At 45.7% G+C, this 27,090-nt stretch overlaps 1 protein-coding gene across 1 annotated transcript in view; it reads left to right on the top strand.

Annotated features, from left to right (window-relative positions):
• Positions 1–27,090, top strand: part of CSMD2 (CUB and Sushi multiple domains 2) — a 590,124-nt gene that overhangs the window by 373,396 nt on the left and 189,638 nt on the right. Inside the window, exons 18-24 of the mRNA XM_029945853.1 lie at positions 4,829–4,967; positions 5,983–6,170; positions 6,910–7,098; positions 7,306–7,422; positions 14,089–14,304; positions 15,717–15,905; positions 20,777–20,946. Coding sequence (XP_029801713.1) covers positions 4,829–4,967; positions 5,983–6,170; positions 6,910–7,098; positions 7,306–7,422; positions 14,089–14,304; positions 15,717–15,905; positions 20,777–20,946 — 1,208 coding nt within the window. The remainder of the gene's footprint in view (positions 1–4,828; positions 4,968–5,982; positions 6,171–6,909; positions 7,099–7,305; positions 7,423–14,088; positions 14,305–15,716; positions 15,906–20,776; positions 20,947–27,090) is intronic.

Consider the following 27,090-nt stretch of genomic DNA (forward strand, 5'->3'; position numbering starts at 1 on the left):
GAGATGCAGAGAGAGAGGGAGACACAGAATCCGAAGCAGCTCCAGGCTCTGAGCTGTCAGCCCAGAGCTCGAAGCAGGGCTTGAACCCACGAACTATGAGATTGTGACCTGAGCTGAAGTCTGATGCTTAACAAACTGAGCCACCCAGGTTCCCCTCTAACATTTTATTTTTAAAATATTTTTTAAAAATCCGAATCCTCCTTAGGTTCATACATTACAGTCAGCATATGTGTTTTACCCTCTAATCTGTAGATGTCTTACCCCCACCCCTTGCAATTTTTTTTGTTGAAAAACCCAGGCCATTTATCCTGAGGTGTCTCCTGCACTCTGAATTTTGGCAATTCTGTCCCTGGAAGGTTCTTTAACATGGCCCTCTCTCTCTTATATTTTTTTAATTGGCAGTAGGATCTACAAACCTAGTCAAATTTAGGTTCCATTTTTTGACTGGAATATTACGGGCAGGGCTCTGTGCCCCCATCAGAGGCACAAATGTCTGGTTGTCTCTCATTTGAAGATGTTAGGAGCCATCGACGGCCCTTGCCTGGGGATTGCAGAATGCCTACATGCTATCATTTCATCTTTTATAAGCTGGAATACTTAAAGCAAACTCACCCTCATCAACTATTTGGTTACCCTGAGGTACAGTTCATAAAAGAAAGGCAGGAGAAAAACTTAATTATTTTCCTTTATTTAGCAGTTCTTATATCAATGAGTTGATTCCCTGGCATCTTCTAAAGTTGAACGTTTTTAAATATCATTATGGTCCAATGGATTTAAACATATTTTATGTATTTAAATCCACGGCAGCTATTATTCTAACCGTTGCTCAAATTGCCCCATCGGCCAGTGGGAGCCTTTTGAGTGGCCCAACCTCATCTTGAACATTTTCTGCCCCTGACCTAGAATCAGCCATTCTCCAAGGAGCCCTGGTCCCTTTTTAGTAGAAAATGATACTTAGAATCTGGGTACCAGGCATAATTATTACTATTGAGTAGGCCCTTGTCTCTAAGGGTTTTCAATGAATAGAGCTAAAGATTCATTTTTTAAACATAAAATGCATAATGGGTTCATTTCATTTCAGATGTAAGAACACTTTCTTTTTCACTTTCTTGATGTCATATCTGGACCTGCTTTCATTCCTGCTGAAATCCCCACTCCCTACAACACCAGCATCATGTCTCCTTCCCTAAGACATCTCTGAACTAACACCATGACCAACAACAGTGTGATCACTGAAGAGGGTTTAAGTTGTTTTACTTGTGATCCCTCTCGTTCCCAGATCCTACTAGGGATGGACTGTGCTCTAAAATCTCTTTCGCTTGTTTCTTCATGTGTGATGGCGCTACCACGTGACACAGTACTGTATTCATTCAGTTTACTCTTCTTGAGTTTTGAGAAACTGCTGATCCAATTTAAGTCTTTCTTTTTAGTGGTGAAAAAACAGTTACACGGTTCCAAAGTTAAACCTCTAAAAGACAGTATATTGAGAAAGCCTAGCTTTTACCCCTTTCCTCTCTACCTCATTTCCTCCTCCTTTCCATAGATAATCATGAGGTTTTGGCTTACTCCTTCATTGATTGTTAATATGAGTGAATGTGTGCATGTCCAGCCCCTCTCTTAGCTAAAGGGAATCATACGATTACTTTTTACCTCTTTTCCTTGCTTTTTATTCACCTGCTAGTATATTCTGGGGACCACACCCTGACATTATATAGACTGCTCCTCATTCTTGCTCACAGCTGCATTGTCCATCCTGTTGATCACCCCCATTCATTCACTCTGCTCCCCGTTGCTGAACATTTGTGCTCTTTCCACGCCTTCGCTATTACAAATAGTGCTGCCTTGTATAGCCCTGGTATGTATGAGCGTCTTGTCATAGTTCTCTATCTTTGGGATAGAGTTCTAGAAGAATTGCTGGGTCAGAGAGTGAACACGTAGGAATTTTGCTAGACATTCCCAAATTTCACTGCCCAGGGGTTGTGCCAGTTTGCATTTCCCCCAGCAAGGTACTAGAATACCCAGTTTCCTCTAGCATCACATGTCACTGAATTTGGATTTTGCCTATCTAATGGATGAGAAATCATTTATCATTATAGTTTTAGTATCTATTTTGTTAGAGTGAGACTGAGCATCTTTTCAAATGTTAAAGAGACATTGCCTTTAGGAGCCCTCCTTCTCCTCCTCCCTGCCTGGCACCTGTCACCCTGGCATGTGAAAATGAACCAGAGGGTGTGAAGGACTGAATACATAGAGAGGTCATCTGAGCAGCACATGAAAAAGAGAGGAGGTAAACCAGCCAAGACACTGAAACAACACAGCAGAGAAAAACTGAGTGAAAACAGAGTGATGACTAGCAAAGGCAGGATTTGGGTTTCTGAGTCTGGAGATTTCAGATAGGTTTTTGTTGAGATTTGTGCATCAAATGGAGGGTAGCCCAGACAGAAAGGGACTGTGTGATCTAAAGCTTTCTGGAAAGTTAAGTGAGGACATAGCAGTCCACAACCCAAGAGGCAGGGCCTGTGCTGAATTGAAGTTAAGAGACTAAGCTTCTGCTGAGGCTCAGTACCTGCGTGGGAACCCCAGGGACGGAACAGTAGGCCCGCCCCTCCACCTCCAAAGTCTCATGTGTCCATCAGAGAAAGAGGGGAACACATTAGAGGTTCAGGGAGATGTAGGGATGGATTCAGAAAACTAGGATTGCCCAAGAAGTGACAGTACCCATGTGTAATTTACTTTCTCTATAGTTGGTATAAATGCTATGTTACTACTTAAGTTTCTCCAAGCCTCAACTGAAAATGGGGTGATAATCCCCACCTATAAAATGAGGATGACAGTAGTAATCTGTCTTTAGTGTTGTAGTTGTCACAAGAATAATCCACGGTAAACCCTGACACAGAGTAAACGCTCAGTCTCTGTGAGCTCATTCCTGCCAGATGTGGCTGTCTACCATTGTGTGCCACAGGGGAATTTAGGGACAGAGGTCTTGAAGTGAAATCCCAGCTCTGACTTCATTCATTCTTAATCTCATCTCTTAGCCTACTTAGCCTTAGTTTTCTCCTCTGTAAAATGGGCATATCACTGCAGAAATGCCGTGTGCCTTTAAATGAGACAATACACACAAAGTAGCATCATAAATCATTGGCGTGGGTTTCTACTTCTACTAGTACTATTATTATTGTTATTATCATGTTAATTAAACTTCCTAATGTGACATTCTGTTAGGAACGCTTGACAATTACTTTTAGATATTTCCAAGAAGTTTATAGAATTGAGAGAGGAAAGGTGTGTATTTGACTATATTTTATGAGACTGATTACCTAGAGAAACATATATAATGTCGCAGAGATACAAGTGCTGGAGAGCTTTTTATTTCCTTCCTGCTCCTGTTCAGGGCATTTTTGACATCTAAAAGCTACATAGCAAGGGAGTCCAGAGGAAGCCGAGGTTCTTTTAAAACTGGGAGGCTGCTCAGTTTAGGATCTCTGGATTCATGCTGTCTCCCGAGGTCTTGAGTCCAGGCTCTAGCACTTGCTAACACAGGGCTTGTGGCTTAATGTCCGCAAGCCTTTCATAGCTGTAAAATGGGGAGGGTAATAGCGCCCCCCTCACAAGGTTTGTGCTTTATGGGAGTGAGCATGACTGTCCGTGTGAGCCCACGAGTGGCAGTGGCGGTGACAGTGGCACAGCCTGGGTGGTAATGGTCCTCCTGGGGAGGGATGTGTCTTAGTCTGGGTGGGCTAGGTTAGACTGCATTGACATACAGCCGCCAAATAGATCTCAGTGCCTTAAAAACGGGAGTTTGTATCTCACACTGACTACCTGAGCTGCATGTATGACACTGGTCATCAGCGGCTCTGCTCCTCAGAGTCACTTAAAGGCCCAGCCTGGCGGGACTTTCATCTTGACACTTGCTTTCACAGTCACCGAGGCAGGAAACTGCACACCATGCACCAGCCCCTAAAGTTTCCCCGTGGGTATGACGTGTGCTGCTTCTGTCCTCACTGTATTGGGCCAAGTGGTCACATGGCCCTGCATGGCTTGAAAAGGGGTGGGGGTTGAAATCTGACCACGTGCTCGGAGGAGGAGGACTGGAGTAGCTCTAAGGAGCACCCCAAGGGCCAAGTGTCTGGATGCAGGAAGAGGCAGGTGGGGACAGGCAGCTGAGAGTGGGCAGAGAGAGACCAAGGGACTGTGCCAACAGGCGCGGCAGGGTCAGAGGCGTGTCTGGGCCACACAATGTCTTATGGAGCCACCTGCCACGAACCGCATTCATTCGCCCTTCCATCCATCCATTCATTTATTCAGGAAAGCAGTAATCACTGCGAACTTGTGCCCAGCTCTAGGCTACATGCTGGGAATCCCCAAGACCAGTAATGAGGCCCCTGCCTTCACAGAGCTTATGGTGGGGCAGGTTGTGCTGGTGCTCCGAGCTGACTATCAGGTCTGCCCCGCCCCGGGCGCCAGGCATGAGGAGATGGCCCGGTCTCTCTGCCTTTGCCACAGCCTGATGACTGAGCGAGGAACAAAGTGAAAAACCAGTGTGACCCAAATATTAGCTGTGCTTCAGCCCCTTCAGAAAGGCAGAGGACTTTGTTTAAAGGATTATTTTTACTTCTCCCCTCCGGCCTTTAATAAAAGTCCAAATGATGTAAGTGGGCTGTATCTACAAAGATCCCAATAGACAGAACTCACAGTTTATAGAGTTTATGTAATTCTTCATAAAAACAAAAACAATATTTGTTGGCAGATACATTTTATAGAGAGAGTTTTTATCTGTTTGTTCATTTGTCCCTTCAAGAAACCTCCTTCTCTCCCTTCTGTCCCCCAGCTCCCTGCGGTGGTCATCTGACTTCGCCCAGTGGCACCATCCTGTCTCCAGGCTGGCCTGGCTTCTACAAGGATGCCCTGAGCTGTGCCTGGGTGATTGAAGCCCAGCCAGGCTACCCCATCAAAATCACCTTCGACAGGTGCCTGGACCCACAAGCTTGGAGGCAGCGGCAAGGGGCCATCTAAGGAGTGGTGTTGGTGGGCGTCTGGGGTTGAGGGACAAGGACTAACACCGACGCTGAAATGTCAGCAGTCATAGAATGCTGGAGCAAATTGCCCCGGGGGGTGGGGACAGACCACACTGGCTTTGCCCTTGGCCTTGTCCCCACCTCAACAGTGGGGTTTGTGCTGTTTAGGACCAAAGGGTGAGCAGAAGGCAGGAGTATCACCTGGGATGTCAGAGCCTCTCTGTCCCCCTCACCCCCAAGGAGGGAGAGTGGGCAGACAGACCCCACTGGATGCTGAAGCAGGGGTCAGCATCTGAGAAGCAGAACTCTGAAATTTGCAATATGGGAAGGTGGCCTTCCTGACCTCTGACCCAAATCCTGCCCAGATGCCCCCACTTCCCTCTCCCACCCCAGAGCCTCCCCTTGGGTGGAGAAAATAGCCACCAAGGCATGAAGACAAACTTCTTCCATACAGAGCATCCCTGGCCTAGAACAGCAGTGCTGAGACTTTTCTGTGAGAGCCTGATTGTAAATATTTTAGGTTTTGTAGGCCACTTTCGTTGCATGTTTTTTGCTTTTTAAAAACATACCCCTGTATAAGTGTTAAAAACCATTCTTAGATCTTATGTGGTACAAAAACAGGCTAGAGGACAGATTTGGCCCTGGGCTATGACTTACTGAATTCTGGTCTAGAACCTTCTGACCCCCATGAGGCTAGGTCATTGTACCTCTAGGTCGTTAGATAAATCATGGCCCAGGCCACAGGGAGGACTAAGAGCTGCCCAGCCCTGGGAGGACAGGGAGGGGCTAAATGCAGTAGAGAAGGCCCTTCTGTATATTACTATTGAATGTATGCAAATTGTATTTAAATGTCCCAGCCAGCCATAATCTGGTTGTCCTGAAGCCCTGGGTCAAGCAGGGCCTTTTGTCATTTGCATATTAATAAACATCAGGTTTCTCAAGAAGTCTACATTTTCATCTTCGGCAGATTTAAAACGGAGGTCAACTATGATACTCTGGAAGTTCGAGATGGACGGACGTACTCAGCGCCCTTGATCGGGGTTTACCATGGGACCCAGGTTCCCCAGTTCCTCATCAGCACCAGCAACTACCTCTATCTCCTCTTCTCCACTGACAAGAGTCACTCAGACATCGGCTTCCAGCTCCGCTATGAGAGTGAGTCTTGGGGGGAGGCAAATGACAAGGCGGGCTCCAGCGGGTGAAAGGGCCCAGGACTGTTCTAACAGTGGGCCTCCAACTTAGCCCCATCCCCATGGCTGTCTCAGTTAGGCTGTGCTCCTGGCAGGGGATGGGTGCACCCCCTTGCTCTCAGCATCTGTCAGAGCCCATGGGAGCTTAGAGGGGAGCCTTTGGAAACAGTGAAAGCTGATGATCTGCACACCACAAGGCTTCCTCTACATACAGGTGATTGGGTGCCACTGTGCCAGGCTCTCTGGGGACAGAATGTTTGAGGCTTGTGAGGTTAAAAGGCAACAGCATCTCACCCTCACCCTCCCTCATCACCTTCTGCATCCATCTCTGGTGCCTCAGCTGAAGAAGATGGATGTCCCTTCCATTCTTTGTAGACCAACAAAGAAAGTCATGGTTGAGAGGCGCCATGAAAAGTCTCATTTTCTTACTCATGTTTGTATCCCTGAGACTTAGTGTGGTGTCTAAACTATAGTAGACACTCAACTTATGTTAATTAAATGAATGAATGAGTGAATGAACAAATACTAGAACCAACTTGTTTTCTCTGACAGATAGGTCTTTAAATACCCTCTCAGCAGATATTGACAGCCACCCTTGATGCATGGGTAAATGACAACTTAAGCTTTCTGTAAATCAGGGCTCTCTCCTCCTTCCCTCTGTGAGCCAGCTGGGGTCTCTGATGACGGTGGGCTCTCTTTTCCAGCTATAACACTACAGTCGGACCACTGTCTGGATCCAGGGATTCCCGTAAATGGGCAGCGCCATGGGAATGACTTCTACGTGGGCGCTCTGGTGACCTTCAGCTGTGACTCAGGCTACACATTAAGTGACGGGGAGCCCCTGGAGTGTGAGCCTAACTTCCAGTGGAGCCGGGCCCTGCCCAGCTGTGAAGGTGAGACACACTGTATGGGGATGCTAAGGTAGTGGATTCCTTTCCTGCCATGGAAAAAAAGGAGCTGGAAGGGGCACTGACTCTCCCACTCCACAGGGAGGGCTGGGGGTGACGAGGAGATGGCTCCCAGGTTCCCAGGAGGATTGGTTGGGGTGGGGATGCCCCCCAGTCCACTCCAGTCTTTGACTACCTTCTTCACTCCCATAGCACTCTGTGGTGGCTTCATTCAAGGCTCTAGTGGGACCATCTTATCACCAGGGTTTCCCGACTTCTACCCCAACAACTTGAACTGCACCTGGATTATCGAGACATCACATGGCAAGGGTGAGTGGTTAGGCGTATAGCAAGTATTGGGATGTGACGTGGTCAGGGCCCCGTGTTCCCCAGGTCGGGGTGACCTCCATGGGGATCTCCCTATGTAGTGAAAGCAGGGCTTAGTCTGAATTTTTCTCATCAACAAGGAAACTCCCATAAGCTTCGCATCTCTTTGAATCACAGAATTCATTTAATAAATATTTTTAAGAATATAAAATCCCCATGCTTGAAGAGATCATAGAGATCATCCTACTTAATGCAGGAATCTTCCCTGATTGCCCCTACAAGATGACACCACATCATCTGCCTTTATAAACACTCCCAGTGTGGGAAGGTGGCCAATCCATTTATCAGATGGGCACCTGCTGTCATTTTTTTTAATGCTTTATTTTTGAGAGAGAGAGAGAGAGAGAGACAGCGTGAGCAGAGGAGGGTCAGAGAGAGAGGGAGACACAGAATCCGAAGACAAGCTCCGGGCTCTGAGCTACCTGTCAGCACACAGCCCAACACAGGGCTCAAACCCACGAACCACTACATCATGACCTGAGCCGAAGTCAGATGCTTAACCGACTGAGCCACTCAGGCACCCCCCTGCTGTCATTTTTTTGATGGGCCTGACCCATCCTAATAGCTTTTTAGGTGTTCCTAAAAATGTCTCCCTTGTTTTGTATCCTGGAGGAACATAGAATGTTCTGCTCCCTCTCCTCATGTCCATGCTTCAAAAACATTACCCAGTGATTCTCTTCTTACATAGCTCAACTGTTCCTCAGACACCATGTTTTCATATTCCTCACCAATCCGGAGTGTTACCTCAACTCTCCTACCATGAATGATCTTTGGAAACCCATGTTCAAATTAGGACTACTGGCTAGAAATAAATAGTAAATAACATAGTCTTTGATTCAACAAATATTGATTGAATGCCACCCACATGGCAGACACTGGGGCTGGGAATAAGCAGTGACCAGGCAGATATGGCTTCTACCCTCAGAAGCTTATTCTGAAGTTCATCCACAGTCATGATTCTTAACCCCTCTGCACTTCAGCAAATATATTAATGCTTAGACTGCACCCTGGAGATTTTGATTCTCTACACTGGAGATGGAAAACTGGAATCTTTGATTTTAGAACACCTCACTAGTAATTCTGATGCATGCCCTTGGATAAGAACCTCTGTCTAAAAGAATTAACATGTAGAAAAGCCAAGAAAACATTTTTAAAAGAAAGAGTAACTCTTCCAGATGTTAAAATGTTGTTATTGGCTAAAATAATTTTAATGATGTGGTATGAGTGTTGGCGTGGACACATAAATCAGTGGGGGAGTATAAAGGTCCCGAAGTAGATTTCTGTGTGTGTGTGTGTGTGTGTGTGTGTGTGTGAGAGAGAGAGAGAGAGAGAGAGAGAGAGAGGAGAGACAGTCTGTGTGCATGCACACACACACAGTCCTGAGTGTGTGTGAGAAAGAGACAGTTTGTGGTATATAATTAAAGTGTCATTTCTAATCCATCCAGTCACATCTAATCTATTGAAGAGAGGGTGGATTGTTTAATAAATGGTTTTAAAACAGTAGGCTTAAACACTTGGGAAAAAAAATAAGAAGGAAGCAAACAGACCTCATACATTTAACCACATGAATTCCAGTACTAGAGGAACATGAAAATCTAACCTCAGGTGGGCATGTACCATAAAGAGTAACACTAAAAGCAGAACCCATAAAGGCAGCAACTCTAATATTTGATGAATAAAACTTTGAATGGATTTATGTAAAAACAAACAATCCACAAAACATTCAGATAGTAAGTGGACAAAGTTAATTTCAACATGTATAATCAGCTAGAGATTATGAACCTGATGCATCAAGAGCTCCTAAAAATCTTTAAGGAAAATATACCTGGTCCCCAGACCTGTAAAATGAGCACAGCTATAAACGCTTCATAATAGAAGAAAGACAAACAAAAGGACATTGACCCCACTCATAATTAAAGAAAGAAAAGTTGAACTAGTAATGAAACACCATTTCTTTTTTCAAGTCAGCAGAGAAAATCATAACAGTATGGGAGATACAACTACTCTTCTTCAACGCTGACATTGTGTGAAATGGTTGACACTTTCTGGATAATGGTTCCATGATATGAGTCAAAAGGCTTCAAAATATACATGCCTTTGGACCCAACAATTCCTCTTCTTGGAATTTATCTGAAAAAAATATATACATACAACGGTACATCAAGGTTCAGCTACAAGGACGCCTTCTAAAACACTTTCTTAGTTGGAAGGTTAGTTAGTTACTCAAATGGTCATCAATAAGGAAATATTAAATAAACATAGGGTACCTGTTGATAATGCAATACTGTGCAGCCTCTAAAAGGCATAATGTGAAAGAATATTTAAAGACCTGCAGAGGTAGTTGCAATATGTTGTTAAGTCAGAAGAGATGTTTACCAAAAGAATGTATTCAGTTTATAAAAAATAAACAGGGATATATGTGTAGAAAGCAGTCTGAAAAGGTCCACCCCAAGGTGTTAATGCTACCACTCTCTTATTTTTATCTCCTCATTCTTTTCTAGGTTTGAACAATAACTCTGTATTACATGTAAACTATACCATTTGTATAAAGAAAGACAATTTGAAAGAAAAGTCACTTTAAGTCCCACCACGTGTACTTAAGTGCTTTCTTTCACATTTTAATAGGACTGACCTACCTGGGGTGAGGTGATGTGGGGCTTCTTGGAAAGACTGGACCCTCCAGGCAGGCAGGGCGAGGCCCAGTGGGCCCCTTCTCCCCCCAGTATTGTTCCTGAGGAGAGAAGGGATTGGGACAGAGTCCTTGTTCATCCTGCAGAGCCCGTTCCACCAGACCGGGGCCAGCACTGGCCACTGCAGGAGCATCAAGAGGGAAAGAAAGGCAGCCCCTCATGATCCCTAGAGTAACAACCCCCGCTAGTCATGATTTTCTCTGTTTCTGGCATCTATAATTTATAGGGGTATATGCTTCTCTTTGCCTTTCTGTGTGTGTCTTTGTCTAGAAGTCAATGCAACTAAACAGATATTTAATAGATGCTTATTTTATACTTGGACTTACACTGGGTGCTAGGAAAACCCAGAACAAGCCACTCGGGCTTTGCCTGCCTACACGAAGTTTATAGTCTAGCGGTAGAGACAGACAGTCTAATGTACCATGGCCAAGAGCAGATAGGGGTTGGAAACGTCCAGATGCCAGCCTAGGGCTTGGTTAGTTAGGTGTCCTGAGGTTGAGACGTAGGCCAGTCTTCAAGGATGAGCAAGAATTAGCCAGGATGAAAGGTGTTCCAGGCAGAGAGTGAACAAGAGGTCACTGATGTACAACAAGGTCACTTCTTCCTTATAACCATCTAATGCCTTCACCAAATCCTTAGCATGGAGCTCTAAATTGTAAAATAGCTGGCATGATCCTATAGCTCTTTCTCATCTTTCTCAGCCTCCTTCCGAGCCCTGTAAAACACTACACTCTAGCTACGTCAAAACTCTTTCAGTTCCTAGAACTTCCCAGGCTTTCGTTGTCCTCGAGAGCTTTATTCATTGCAATGATTTTCTTCTCTCTGGAACACTTTCTCCCCCTGTACCATCTCCACTGCCCCTCTTGTGTGGCCAGCTCTAAATCTTCTGAACTCACTTCCTCGAATGAGCCCTCCTGACCCCCTTTCTCCAGCCCTGAGTATGAGTTGGGTTCCCCTCCGTGGGCTCCCACGTGATCCTGTCCCTCCCAGCTCCCATACTTTACCCCACTCTACCATTATCAGTCTCCACCTGCAGACTCTCAGCTCTTTGAGAGACGTGTCTGCCTTGCTTCCTGCAGCTCCCCCAGGTTCTGGCTCTATGCCTGGCACATCAGGAACTCAAGAAATATTTATATGAATTGAATTAAACTGAACCAAGACCGTTCTCCAGAGGGCAGTGCCTATAAGAATGTCTCAGGTTAACAGATCCATTAGGTTACTGACTCTGATTGATCTTCAGCAGACAGAGGAACAGATGGGGAAACTCTAACCTGTGTGAAATTCAGAATTATTCAGCTTCCCAGCCAAAGGGAACAGCCAATTCAGGAGTTTAAAGAATGTGCCCTTATTGAGACCCTGGAACTGCCATTTTTTTTAAATCCATAAGGCTGCCTGGGACTTAGATGAGCTGAGCAAAGAGAACACCTACAATGTGCCAGGCACTGTGCTGTGGGCTTTGCATCTGCTATCCCAATCATGCCTTGCTCCAAGAATTAAACGTCATCTATGAGGAGATACTTTCATCCGCATGTTATTGTGGGGGAAACTAGAACTTGGGACACACTGAACAACCTTGGCCCAGACCCTTCAGCTGGTGGTTGGACTGTTGATCTGGGTCTGTGGCCAACCCTCAAGGCCCATGCCTCCTTCATGGCTTTGAATGTGTGCTTCACCGTGGTGTCCACTTCCGTCATAGGATCCTGCATGGTGACTCTGGTGAAGTGTTGGTTTGTGTGCACATGCGTCACTCCAAATCTGGATTCAATCCCAACATGGGACTCTCTGTCCCTGTGACAAGGTCGTCATTTTATCACAATGGCCAAAAGAGCCCCAAGCAATCAGCGCAGCTGGGAGACCTAGGTGTTCTGTCTCAGCTGTTTACTCATCCTTAGAATGCCAGCCAAAGGTTTATTCCTATGGAGGGGCTGTGTGCACACTAAGGAATAGAGTGTGAAGCTTAGTGCTTAATCAACTCCGACTCCCTATACTGTGTCTGACCCACTCTCCACGCAACCTGCTCTCTAGCCCAGAGGAAAGGACGTATATTTCACCGAGCCTTCTCCCAAACTCTGTAGACTGAGAATAGTTTCCCATGTGCTCACGTGTTTATGTGTTGAGAGTATAGAATACACGTGGATACACATACCTGTGCATCTCTAAAATGCTCACACCCCTCATGTCAAAGAAGTCTTCGCAACCCTCCAGGCATAATTGCCACGCTTCTTCTGTGTCCCCATTCTAGACTCTCACTATTGATGTGTCTGTCTCCTCCACTAAACTGGGAGATTTTTCAGTGCTCAGCCCAGGCCTGGCACTTAGTACGTGCTTAGGATCTGTTTCTTTGAGGAAATAGATAAATAGATGCATCTCAGTTGTCTGGACAGAGGGCATTTACAAGCTGCATGCCTGATTTCACCACCTCTATGGGGCTCTGTTTCCCCTACCCACCCATCCCCCATTGAATCCCAACTAGTCTGGGATCACCAGCTCCTATCGAGAGAGAAGCAAGAATATGAAAACATCTAAAGTGTTTTAGCATGAAGAGCTTGGATCCAACCATCATTTATCAACAGCTTGTCAGTAATTATCTAGAGAAGTATTCCTCAAACTTTTATATGCCCACAAATCTCTTGGAGATCTTGTTAGCATGCAGATTCTGATTCAGAAAGTCTGTGGTAGAGGCTGAGATTCTGCATTTCTAATAGGCTCGTAGGCGATGCCCATGCTGCTGGTCCATGGACTTTGAATACCCAGCCCTCCTAGTCTACCCAAGCACCTGCCTGTAGCACATCCAAGACATATATTCCCATGGGCATGCTGACATGTGGGCGGGCATGCATGTACACATACGCCCACCCAAACACAACTGCCATCTGGATGAGTTCAAGAGTTGCTTTGGGTGTTAAGATCCTGCCACTCCATCTTTCTCACCACCTGGCCGCTGTTGCTGCCTCTTCTCTCTCTCTAGCTTGAGAAGCTACAACCCTCTCAGTCAATCCCTGCAGTCAGACTGCACTTTGGATCCCAGCTCTGCCACCTGCCAGCTGGCTAACCCTGGTGTCAAATGGAGACGAAAATAATCATACCTATGTCATTGGTGGGATTCACAGGGTTTTCATATCTTCTCTTCCAACGGATAAGATCCAGCTACAGGGCGACTAAAACACACAGCTTGGTGACACGCAGATACTTAGTGCTGAAATATTAGCGAATATTATTTTGTTTAGTCCTTTCCATTCTGCCCCTATCACATTCTGAACTATGATCAATATAGCATTGTCACTCTGTACTGTAACTAATTTTTTAATGTTTGTTTATTTTTGAGAGAGAGAGAGAGACAGAGCACAAGCAGGGGAGGGGCAGAAAGAAAGAGGGAGACACAGAATCCAAAGCAGGCTCCAGGCTCTGAGTTGTCAGCACAGAGCCCAATACAGGGGTCAATCTCACAAACCATGAGATCATGACCTGAGCTGAAGTTGGACACTCAACCAACTGAGCCACCCAGGCTCCCCTAGCTATTTGTTTAATTTCTTGTATATCATATATCCTTGCACCTACCTGACCCTGGATCCTAGCCCATAGGAAGCACTCATCAGGTATAAAAATACTTGTTGAAAATCAGTGTGTGAATCAGTGAATGAGTAAAAGGCTTTGAGGCATTCTCATGGTCCTAGCCATAAGTCTCCCTTTCATATTTGACAACCATAAAGCAGTGTCCCTCTCCCTGACCTGTGGACAATGGCATGTTCTGGTTCATTTGGGTGCATCCATTCCGGTTCACCCGTATGTATCAATCAGTGCTTGCTCAAGGTCCTACCCACTGATAGACATTCACAAATGTTTGTGCAGATCCCACCTTGCATCTGAGCTGTTTTAGCCATCTCAGTTTGTCACCCAGACCCTTCCGGTCTCTTGGCAGGTGTGTTCTTTACATTCCACACCTTCCATCTGGAGAGTGGCCATGACTACCTCCTCATCACTGAGAACGGCAGCTTCTCCCAGCCACTGAGGCAGCTCACCGGCTCACGGTTGCCGGCTCCCATCAGCGCTGGACTCTATGGCAACTTCACTGCCCAGGTCCGCTTCATCTCTGATTTCTCCATGTCTTATGAAGGATTCAACATCACCTTTGCAGGTAAAGTATGTCAGGTTCCTTGGGGGAAGTGACGGCCGAACATTCTGCCTCTCCCTCTGCTGCCAGCCTCTGGTCTTCCCAGAAGATGGACATTGATACACTGATTCTCTAGTCTCTGGGAGAATGACCTCACTGCTGCAACAGAAGATAGTTGGGTTAGACACAAGGACAAACCTCCCTGTAGGCATGTTCTAGGGAGGACTCTCCTTCCCTGAAGGTGTTTAGGATTCACTCTGAAAATCACCTACCCAACTGGTTGGACTAAGGGGTCCCTTCCTACCCTAGTAACTCCTGATTCTTCTCCTGATTCCACTCCCACTATTTCATAGTCCCAGCAATTAAAAAAAAAAAGAGCAAGAAGGGGATTTGAAATTAACTTATTAGAGTATTTGAGTCTCATTTGGGGAATTCTACACCAATGCTAATTTAGTAGTAATAGATATTTATCTCTGCATTTAGGAATCCTGAAAAGAATGCTCTTTAATTTAGCATTCAGGGAGAAAACCCTTCACTCTTCTAGTCCCAAGTACCCCCACCACTCCTGTCCCATTGCTTCCCAGCTCCCCCTTCTTATCACATGGATTTCTCCAGGATGGGCAAGAGCTATCTGGCCTCCAGGAACTGGGACATGGCCAGCTTAACCCCATGCTGTCCCTCCAGCAGAAGCCACCCGCCATGTGCCTGGGCCAACCTGGCCAGTGAGACATATCCATCCACTGTGTACCATCCCATCTGAGAGACTCTCCTTCTCTTTACCACATAGAGCCCCAGGGACTCTGTCCCAGAAGGGAGATACCCTTGCGGACACTCAAAATTGTCACTACTGTGTCATCACTAGAAGTAGTGGGCAGATCCCTGGCTGATAAATGCCACCCCATCATGCTTGCCATCTGCCTCAAGTGCCAGTGTTACCGACATAGCTTGAGTGAAGCATTTGGATTCTTTCTCCGCGTTTAAGTTGCCCTCGGCTGGGTCATACATTCTGACCCTCTAAAACCAAGCAGATTGAATTTATCTGGGTCAGTGCCTAGGGAGAGAGGGACAGGAGAGTCTTCCAGCCCTGAGGCTTGCTGTTAATATGGAGATGAAGAGACAGAAGAGGGAAGGGTCAAGTCATGAGGAACCTCATAAATACTCCCAGGAAGCATGTTTCCAGAAACGCTGCTTCCTGTACCTCTGCTTGCAGTGGTGAGGCGTCCCCACCACTCAAAGCACTGTGTTCCTCACCTCACTGTATGTCTCTCTGGCCTCTGTTCTTCTTGGGGTCTCTTTTCTCTTCACCTTTTGTGGGTCAGTGTGCATGTATTCTGTACCTCTGTCTGTCTTTATCTCTGGCCCTTTTTCCCTCAGTGTTTGCATCTGTATGTTCCCATACTCTGTCTTTGACCCCAGCTCTCCTGCTGCTTTTCCAGAATATGACTTGGAGCCCTGTGAGGAGCCTGAGGTCCCAGCCTACAGCATCCGGAAGGGCTTACAGTTTGGCGTAGGCGACACCTTGATCTTCTCCTGCTTCCCCGGGTACCGGCTGGAGGGCACGGCCCGCATCACGTGCCTGGGGGGCAGACGGCGCCTGTGGAGTTCGCCCCTGCCAAGGTGTGTTGGTAGGTGGTCACGTGCTTTCATTTTGCTTCACTAATGGGGTGGGCCAAACTTAGTCAATTGGTAGGAGGTAGTGAAAAACATGTGGGCCAAAAGACCAAGAGGCCTAGGTTTGAGGACTGCCTTAGCACATTGGGCCTGCCGTGGAACATCGGGCTGGAGGCCTGGCCTCCTTGCCAGGCTCTGAAGGAGGCTGTTCAGAGCTCAGGGCTCCAGGGGTGGGGAGAAGTAAGGTGATAGCCCAGGGAGCAGGGACAATTGCTGGCTGGCCCTCGTTTATAAAGCTGATGGCTCTGCTCACTCAGCACTTGCCACACAGAGCTGGATGGAATGCCGGCTGGCTTAGGGGAGTGCTTACCATGCTCGCGGTTAGCACAGAACTCATGTGGCCAGTGAAATCTCACCTAAAACGCCAATATACCACATAGCTGCAAGCAGCAGTGACTGACTGAAACAGGGGCCGTGAGGTCAGCCCTGCTGAGACAGCTCCGTGGAGCCTGGGGCTCTGCAGAAGACAGTTGTAAGCAAGCTGGTGAGACGGGCCCAGCTGGGGCTGCACGATCACACAGGTTCAAGGTCGGGTCTCTGCTCAGCCACTTACCAGCCCTTAGATCTTGGGCAGGCCACCAAACACCTTCAGCCCCAGCTTCCTCATTTCTAAAACAGAGATAACAATGTCCGGTGCACAGGCATTATTCCGTATTAGATGATGTAATTTATATAAACCAACGGGGTGCTGTATAATTATCATCATTCTGCCACTACCTGTTTTTTGTCCTCTATCAATAACCAATAACCTCTCACAATCTCGAGAGCAAATGTGAAGACCAATGGATGCAAAATTCCATTTTGACCATTAAGTTATCCCAAGTTTATCCTTTCTCCCATAACCACTCTCCACAGCATCCACCCACCTGACCCAGGCACACATCGAGGCACACACATTCAGACCTACACATTCCCCCATGTACATTCAGGTTCTCTCTGGCCACCAACAGCTCTTTCCTTCTCCAGGAAAATGTCCTCAGCTAAGTAATTCTTGGGGAAATCTATCTCAAATGGGATTATTCAGGACCACAGATGCACACACTTCTTAAGCTCTTACCTCATTGATCTCATTACATAAACTCATTTTTTAACTTATTATTCCAATTACTGTTTGTTCATGACACCTCACAATATTTTCATTATTACATTTGTCTTCTGTTTCATGTGTTATTAATAATGCACAGCAATTATAATCACCTCTAATTACCACCAGCCCTGCAACAGAGCCTCAGGCTGGAGGTGTCATGGGAAAGCCCACCCTGGGGATGCTCCCAGTTGCTACATGCACTGTGGGTGTAAATTGGATGACTTAGCCCACACAGTGTTACCAGGAAACATTCCCAGCTGTGAAGGAGATGAACAGCCCTGGGCTCTAATTCATGGTGTGAATGGGTGATAGGCCCCTGACCTCAGGGACCCTTGAACTTGATGTGGAAGAGACAGCCCTGACTCCAGGGGACCCAGTCTGCAGCAGGAGACATGACTCTGTCCTTGGGAGCCCTGGTGTGATGGAGAGGAGCAACCCTCTGCCTCCAAAGCCCCAGACTAATGGATAAGATACAACCCCTGCCCTTAATGAGACCTCTTCTGACGGGGACGACAGAAGTCACAGATGCCTCAGTCAGTGGCAGGACTTGCCTATGCATATGACTGTTTGTTTCTCCAGAACATTTTATTTGTTTCCATTTATGCTTGTGTCTGGCTTTTCAGTGCATCTGCTCACCTCCCCTGTTGCTTTGGAAATTCTCCCAGAAGCAAATGTCTTGTCCCTCTACCTTCCTGTTACCCTCCCCAGTACCCAAGACAAAAGCCCTGGCAGGGAGTCAGGCTCTGGTGATCAGCCAAAGACTGGCCCTATCTGAAGCTACCAGCTCTGTGTCCCTCCTCATAAAGGTGTTGGGCAATGGGCAAGAGGAGAGGGGCATGCTGGGGCAGAGGTGAGCACAGAGCAATTGTGCCAGAAGCCAAGGACAGGAAGGGTGTCCCATAACATGCCAAAGCCCATGCTTTTTTTTTTTTTAATTTTTAATGTATTATTTATTTTTGAGAGAGAGAGAGAGAGAGAGAGAGACAGCGTGAGCAGGGGAGGGTCAGAGAGACAGGTAGACACAGTATCCGAAGACAGCTGAAGCCCATGCTTAAGGGAAGCCAAATTTAGGAACGAGGCAGAGGGCAAGAAGCATCAGGAATAGGGAGGGAGCCGTGAACACTGGGCGGCTAATGCAAACTTTGCAAGAAGCTTCTCGGCTGTCTGCCAGTCCCTCAGCACAGGCAGTTAAGGCTCCAGATGGAATCAGGTAAGCCACACAGATTCACCTGGGATCGATGGGGAAAGAGAGAAGAATAACGTTTGTTGAGGGCCTACTGTATGCTGACCAATCCCCATATGGTCACTTATTTTATCATAAAGTCTCATGCATTTATGTTCTGTAGTCTTATGCAGATGCTGCTATTGCCCAGATGAGGAGACTGAGGTTCAGAGTGTTGGTATAACTTGGCTGTCTGACTCCAAAGTCCATGCTCATCTCACTGCTCCACAGGCCTCTTTCTAGATAGAGGGGATAGTTTTTCATCCCAGAAACCATGGAGAGCTGCTTCAGCATGCTGCTCATGTGAAATGACTGAGTAATACATGGCTAAATGTGTACAGCCTTCAGCACCCCCTCCCAAAATCCCTGCCCTCATCTCTGGGTACCCAGAAAATGTACATGGGGTGCCCATCCGCTGCTATTGCTTTATTTTACACCCCAGCTCAGCATATTCATTGCGCATATTTGGACACTTTGCAAACAGGCTCTAAGACAAATGATGGCTGTCTTGGTCAGTTCAAACTGCTATAGGAAAATACCATGGGTGGCTTAAACACTAAATATTTATTTCTTATGGTTCTGGAGCCCAGGCCACCCAAGATCAGGGTGCCAGCAGATTCAGTGTCTAGTGAAGGTCTTCTTCTAGCTTGTGGATGGCAGCCTTTTTGCTGTATTTTCACAAGGCAAAGAGAGGGCTCTGCTCAGTTCTTCAACTTATATGGTGACTAATCCCAATCACCTGCAAAGGACCCACCTCCAAATACCATCACGCTGAAGATTAGGGCTTCAGCATATTGATATGGCACAGGATTGCGACCATTCAGTTCATAGTAATGGCATATGTTAAATAGGAAACTGAAGCTGTCCTGCACTGGACAGAACCGAGGGAGCAGGGCCCACTGAAAAAGTAAGGGCCTGTTGTGGGACACAGACATTAATCTTCAAAGGTCTAAGGAGCACCCTGAGGGACAAGAGAACACACAAGAGTATAAACCAAGACCACGAGAGGCTCAGCTCCGAATATTCTCATATCACAAGCTCCATCTACACTGCCTTCGCCCAGTACACTTCAGGCTTAGGGCAGTTAGGGTTAACTAGGTGGGCGTTGGTCAGTGGCCCATTGGTTGGCCTCAGAGCCCGTCCAGCCAATGACTGTGCCCAGAATAGGGACACTGAGGGATTGTTTGGAGAAAGCAGATTTGCTACCATCAACCTCAGAGATTCAAGACATGCTCCAAATTCCCCATATGTCCAGACAAATAGTGTGCCTGCCATCTGGACTTGTATTTACATCCTTCTGGAACCTCATTATTTTTAGAATGGTACAACTTCTGAGGTCAGTGTCCTCCATATTCATTCATTCATTCATTTGGCAAATATTTATTTTACAGACAATCTGGGCTAAGCCTTGCAAGTTCATAGATTCATCAAGCATGACCCTAGTCCTGAACTATCTCACAGTCTAGGTGGGGATGCAGGCAAGTAACAAGCATTCAGGGTTTAGTATGGTAGACACTCTGACATAGGGAAGCCCAGGGAGAGATTCTACAACTGTTAGACACCCGAGAAACAGAACGGCAGACTTCTGCAGCCATGCCTGCTACTGAGCTCCCTCCCCTTTCATCTGCTCATGCCTGCCCTACCCTGGCACTGACTGGGTGTTGGGGATAGAGAAATAGGACCAAGGCCCAAAGGATCGACAGTGGAGGAGACAGAAATGTTAACAAATAGGTGAAGTCAAATGAGGTGACTGCTATAAATAAAGATATAGGCGCAATGGAGAAAGAATGACTCATTCTGGAGGAGGAGAAAAGAGGGTGTGAATTCATTAGCTGTCGAATGAAACAGGGTTTCAGTGAGTCTTATGCTAAAACTTTCTCCAAAGCCTCGGTGGCCTTAAATTCCAGGACCAGGAGAATTGGGCTCCCAGCCCCCTCCTCTTGGTGAATGGCAAGAATTGATCTAAATGGCTAAATACCAGATCCTTTATTTTTAAAACAGGGATAATAATTATGCCCACCTTATGGGATTGGTTGTTGTGACTAATGACTGAAATGATACTTGTAAAGTTCAGAGGATGCTGGCAGTACTTCTTCAGTTTTCACGCCTCTGAGTTTCTGTCCTATCATCTCTCCTCACTTGGCCACCCCCATCCTCCCTACCATCCTCCTCAATCACTCAGCTGCTGTGATACTGTATGAACAGGTGTGAAGGGCTGCCCCATGCCACTGAGAAGGTACAGGATGCCTGGTGGGGTAGTCTCTATTCCTGCAGACAACACACAGACACACAGCACAAGAAAGATAAAGAAATCAAGCAGACGTACAGGTGGGCAGATACTTTAAAAAACATTGATATGCAGTCCTATAGACAGGCAGACAAATGGACAGATAAACAGGCATTTGGGCAGATAGGCAAACAATGGGTCATCTTTGTAAGGTTCTCCAACGCTGTGAGTTGTTTTCCACATGTGGCTGATGGGGGTTAATCTGGGATTGTTGTGATTCTCTTTCCAGCTGAGTGTGGGAATTCAGTTACGGGCACTCAGGGCACGTTGCTGTCCCCCAACTTCCCTGTGAACTACAATAACAACCATGAATGCATCTACTCCATCCAGACCCAGCCGGGCAAGGGCATTCAGCTGAAAGCCAGGACGTTTGAGCTGTCTGAAGGAGATGTCCTCAAGGTAAAACTGATAGATTTTGTAGAGGATGTAAGTTACAGTACACAAAAGTGTGCTCAGCCCCTACTCACTTATCTCTGTGTGAATGATCTAAACTTTCTTCTTCCCTCCTGAGTTCCAGGACATTGTCCTCACTCGTCTGGGAGAAAGTGAGAACCCAAAACAGAATGGTCTGTGGAAGTCCAAGAATGTGACTTTAGAGTTTTCTTAGGACCTGACTGTTCTCAAATACATAGGTGGTAGAGTATGGGTTGACTGCATAATAAATAATAATAATAATAGTAATAAATTCAGTTGGAGTGGCCAGTGAATCGGATTTTTCACTGTGAACTCGGACCATCACACTGGATAGTGAAGAGATCGTAGAATGTGCACATGTGCGTGTGTCTGTGCATGTCCATTTGGGTGGGTATGTGTTTGTGGATGTAGCTCCTTCATATGTACATTTCCATGTGTGTGTGAATCTGAGTCTATGTGTTTGCTTGGTTCGAGGGACTTGTGTTTGTGCAGATTGGTCTTGGTGTATTTCGTGCGTGGGCACGTGGGAATGTCTTGAGTATATGTTTCAGTAGACTAGCAGGGCTGTCCCAGAATGCCATGCTGATGGCCCATGTGTGCCAGGGGGAGCTAAAGAAAGTGGATTCAAAGAAGTGACAGGGCTTCATTATAGATTGTTATGATGCTGAGCACACATACATTGCTCTGTATTTCTTTGTATGTATGTGATTAATGTGTATCTCCAGTAATGTATGGTATGTGAATATGTGTGTAATCAAAACATGTCTGGAGAATTTATCAAAGAGCTGCCTTATTAAAATGGATTATAAGGAAAATCTCACACAGAGTTGTCCATTTTCATCCAATGCCAAGAAACTTTTTTAGCTTATCCGAATACAGTTCTATTCCCCATAGCCAGGGAAGTCTTGACATTAGAAACAATCAGAGGTCATTACTCTGAAAAATCCAAAGAGAAAGCATTAAATAATCCTCATCCCTTAGGATTCTTGCTGGATATGATGAATGTGCTGTGCTTTTTAAGCAGAGATGATATTCTTGACTCTTTCTCTGGGGCATGTGAATGCTAGGGCACACGCGTGTGCCTGTGCATGCATGTGTGTGGGTGTGGTTGTGCACATGCATTTGGAAGGTGTTTCTCACTCTTCACTCATTATCCTTGAACCCGTGAGATGACCTGTTGGGACCAGGTATGCCTCAAATAGAATATGTGAAACAGCCTAGTGGGATTAGGGCCCAATCACTGGCTTCTTAAGCTCTACTTTGCAACCTCTGAGCTCCCCAGACAGAGAAACAGTGCATCTCCTTTTAAGTAAGCTATATACACGACTTTATACTTTCCAAGGGCCATGTCTTCAGGCCTCCCCTGGGCCTCTCCTCTTTCCATCCATTTGTTCATCGTCAACACCAGAGCCTCAGAGGATACAACCAAGGTCAGCAAGGCCAGAGTACTTCCTCTCTTCAGAGCTGCAGATGGAATTGATGAAATGCAGAGCCCTTCTTGCATGAAGGCCATTGCCAACCCTGCAGAAGAAAGAATTCTGGAGACATAACGTAATTTTCAGGTTTTGAAGGGAATATAGCAGCAGTTCCGTGCATGTGGCCTGACAGGATCAGCAGAAGGGCTCCTTGACTGCCAGAGGTCACAAGGAGTGTGACCTGAGCCTCTTCACCAGGGTGGTCTAGATTCAAAGAAGCACCTAAGACATGGTCCACAGGTGTGCGCACCCAACTACCCTGCCCAGGTGGTGTCTCAGGATCAGCTGAGCAGCTCAAAAGAGAGAAGAGAGACTTTTTGAGGCACTCAGTGTAAGAAGGGAGAGACACGGGCCATAAAACCCAGGTCAGAGATCAGGGAGGACTTGTAGAGGATACAGGACACCAAGAAGTCCTGCAGAGAGGGATGAGTTCCTGTTTCATTGGAGGATATTCCCAGTCCCAGCTGGTCCCACCACCCAGCCTTCTAATAGTGGGCTCAGCCTTCTTGCCAAAGACCCTCTTCCTGCGTGCCCAGGTCCCCTGAGTGTCCCCCTTAGAAGGCTGGGCTGTGGCTCTGATCTGGCTGAAATGCCACTCATGGGACCCTGTGCCACCCAGAACTCCTATAGGATGGGACCTGGGGAAGGGAGGGCAAGGCACCAAGGGAGATGGGATGGTTTTGTGGAACCCCTTCCTGCTCTAACTCTTCTTCTCAGGTCCCTTGTCCTCCTGGGACATGAATAGGTACACTGTTTCAGAACTGAAAGAACCCCACAGTTCTGGTTTAGTCTCCGGAACAACCCCGTACCATGTCAACTGTCGCGATGCCAGTCTGAGCTCTGGTCGACCTCGTCAGGAACACGTGCAGGAGGGGCCCAGCGCACCAGTCAGCTCTGAGAACACCTTGCCCTTGCTCTGCTGGAACTCACCCGCCTGCCAGAACACTGACAGGTTCCTCACCCCGAGGCCTTGCCTGTCCCTATAAAGAAACCCTGGGGCACACCTGAACTCCTGACCCAGGAGACCTGTCACCTCCTCAACACCTTATTGATTGCCCAAGATACAATAGTTCATGCACCTGACCAACCTTCCAAAGTTTCCATATAGTCTTGTAATCCTGACCCATGAAGTGACTCTCATCTTGCATTTGTGACCCCTGATCTATGTCTTACCTTTCATTACTGAAAATCCCTTAAACCATGCCTCCATACATACTTCAGTTTGTCTCCCAGAACTACCTGACTCCTTTTATTTTGATTCCCACTAAAATTCTGACCTAACCTCAGTAAGATAAGAAGGGCCTTTAAATTGCAATAGAATGGAAGGACAATCTCCAGCTAAAGATGGCAAATGAAACACATGTGTATATATGTATATGAAACCATCCTGTAAAGGTCCCCACTGAAATGACTAAAAGGGTATAAATGCAGAGGAAAGTGGCCTCACCCTGGAAATTAGGCAAAGGCACCTTTCACATATAGCTTAAAAGAATTTTTGCCAAGTGGAATATCCAAAAAATAATCTGGATTGAGAAAGGGCCTAATCAAACTATGATTCATGTACCTGAAGTAAAATCCTGCCTATGGACTGAGTGCTAAAAACCTTAAAGAAATCACATCTGAGGCCACATAGGTCAGAGCAGCAGAGCCTGGAGCCAAGGACACGCCATGGGACCGTTGGCCGGGACCAGATCTCAATACCACTAGAGCTTCTGGAAGTGTGCTAGGTGAGAGAGACCACACAGAGTCACGATTCCCTCCCAGCAGGAGACACTGGGCTTGACTTGGCTTTTGTTGGCAAGCCAGGTAAAGTAAGGAAATGCCATGGTTAGTGCCTAACAAGAGTGGTCGAAGGCTCATCAGAAAAGAGACTGCAACAGTCACACATGCATACTTCAGCACCAAGAGCAGGAGAACTCCTGCTATGGCCTTTTCTCGTGAATTCCTCTGCTCCCCTTTAGAGCACGGGGCATTTCCATTCTCCTATTTTATTCTCCCTCTGTGATAGTGTGCTAACAAGAAAATTAACTGGATATGTATAAGTATTCCAGAGATCCGAAGGGGACCTGTCTGAAGAGTTTGAGCTAATCGCCCCTCTATATGCAACAAAGAAGAAAACCTTTAAAATCTCCTAATTTGTATTCTTAACAGGATTTGAGAGAATATTGTATTTATGACACAAAAATAGGCAATAGTGAAAACTGAACAATCCAAGATGAGGAAAGATTAAATAGAGATGAAAACAGGATCACCCAATTGAAACATGGAATGGAGGCCAGGAACGAAAATGGTAAAGCACAGAAAAGTGAAATCAGTTTATTATAATATAAATTTAAGAATTTCTCTCAAGCCTCATAAGAAAATTAAAAAGAGGATTCTTTTATGTTAATAAAATGTACAATCGACCCACAGTAAAACTTTATGTGCCAAATAACGTAGCATGAATAAATTAAATAAAAACTGCTAGAAATGTAAAAAAAAATTTTAATAAAGTTACAGTCAGGGTGGAAGATTTTAATATATCTCTGTTAGTCTCTGACACATCACCTAGGTTAAAAATAAATAAGGATCTAGGTAGCTTGGATAATATAACAATAAGTCCAAGGAAAGTAGGAGAAAGAGACTTTTTAAAGGTAAAGTAGAAAATGACAGAATAAATACAGCTAAAAATACAGGAGCAATTGTCAGCAAAACCAACTGTTCCTTGAAAAAGAACTAATAAAAGACACAAACATTGCAGGACTGATCAAGGAATAAAGAGGCTACAGATAGAGAAATTTAGGAACAGAAAAAGGAACAGAGTCACAGATGAGGTAGAAATTATGAAACAATCAGAAAATATTTAGGAAGAACTATAAGCTAAGAAATCTGAAAGCTCTTTGGGGAGCCTGGGTGGCTCAGTCGGTTGAGCCTCCGGCTTCGGCTCAGGTCATGATCTCACGGTTCGTGGGTTCGAGCCCCATGTTGGGCTCTGTGCTGACAGCTAGCTCAGAGCCTGGAGCCTGCTTCGGATTCCGTGTCTCCCTCTCTCTCTGACCCTTCCCTGCTCTTGCTGTCTCTCTCTGTCTCTCAAAAATAAATTTAAAAACATTTAAAAAAAAGAAATCTGAAAGCTCTTTACCTGAGCTGGCAATATTGACAGATAAAAAGTACTAATACCAAGAAAAAATGGGGGCGCCTGGGTAGCTCAGTTGGTTAAGCGTCTGACTCTTGATTTCAGCTCAAGTGATGATCTCATGGTTCTCGAGTTCTTCATGAGTTCAAGCCCAGAATCAGGCTCTGTGCTTGAGGTTACTTGCAATTCTCTCTCTGTCTTCCTGTCTGCCCCTCCCCTGCTCTCACACTCTCAAAATAAATAAACTTAAAAGAAAAACCTGAATAAACCAATATTTACTTAAAAAAACTGGGTCCTCGGGTGCCTGGGTGGTTCAGTCAGTTAAGTGTCTAACTTCGGCTCAGGTCATCATCTCACAATTCATGGGTTTGAGCCCCACATTGGGCTCTGTGCTGACAACTCAGAGCCTGGAGCCTGCTTCGGATTCTGTCTCCATCTCTCTCCGTCCCTCCTTGCCCCCATGCGCTGTCTCTCTCTCTCTGTCTCAAATATAAATACAACATTAAAAAAAGAAAACTGGACTCTGCCCATATCCTGTCTCATAGGCCCCAGGCATAGACTATTTTGCAGGTAAACTAACAAAAGTTCAAGGAATAACTACCTGTGATAGTCAGACTGACTCAGAAAAGAGAAAAATTAGCATCCATCTCCTAATTCATTTTATTTAAATGAGGCAAGTAGAAATATTGATAGCAAACTGAATGAGGGTCATATAAGAACAGGCTATTGGACTAGTCACTTATCATAGATCTAAACACCTTACATACGTCATATTGAATAGCTGTGTCTGAAAGCAAAAATGACCAAGTGGGGTTGATTCCAGGAATGTGGGGGTGTGTCCATATTAGAAAAACTCATAATTTATGTACTTCGACAAACCCTATGAAATTGCTGTTTTTGTAGGTCAAAACTAGTCACATATCAGCAACTTCATGTGATTCAACCTAATATCCTGTAAACAGATTAGAAGGCAAAAATATGTGTTCCTGCCAGTCACCTCAAAACATCACGTGATGAAATTTAATATTCATTCATGATTCTTAAAAAATACCTCAAACTATGAAAACTATGAAAAGAACTTTATTAATCTTATTTTTAAAATCCTATCAATGCCTAGAGCAAACATCTTTCTTTTTTTTAAATTTTTTAAATGATTTTTTATTTATTTTTGAGAGACAGAGAGAGACAGTGTGAGCAGGGGAGGGTCAGAGAGAGAGGGAGATACAAAATCTGAAGCAGGCTCCAGGCTCTAAGCTAGCTGTCAGCACAGAGCCTGACGTGGGGCTCGAACCCACGAACCGTGAGATTATGACCTAAGCCAAAGCCAGACGCTTAACGGACTGAGCCACCCAGGCACCCCAAAATGACAAAACTTCCTAAGGATTTCCAGTGAAGTCAGGAGCAAGACATGAGTTCTGTTATGACCACTAGTATTCAACACTGTGCTGCAGATCAAAACCACTACAATCAGATCAGAGAAAGAACAAAGAAACTATAAAACTTAGAAAGGAATATATAAAATCATCTCTCTTCTATTTA

This window comes from Suricata suricatta, chromosome 8 (assembly GCF_006229205.1).
Source record: "Suricata suricatta isolate VVHF042 chromosome 8, meerkat_22Aug2017_6uvM2_HiC, whole genome shotgun sequence".
NCBI lineage: Eukaryota > Metazoa > Chordata > Mammalia > Carnivora > Herpestidae > Suricata > Suricata suricatta.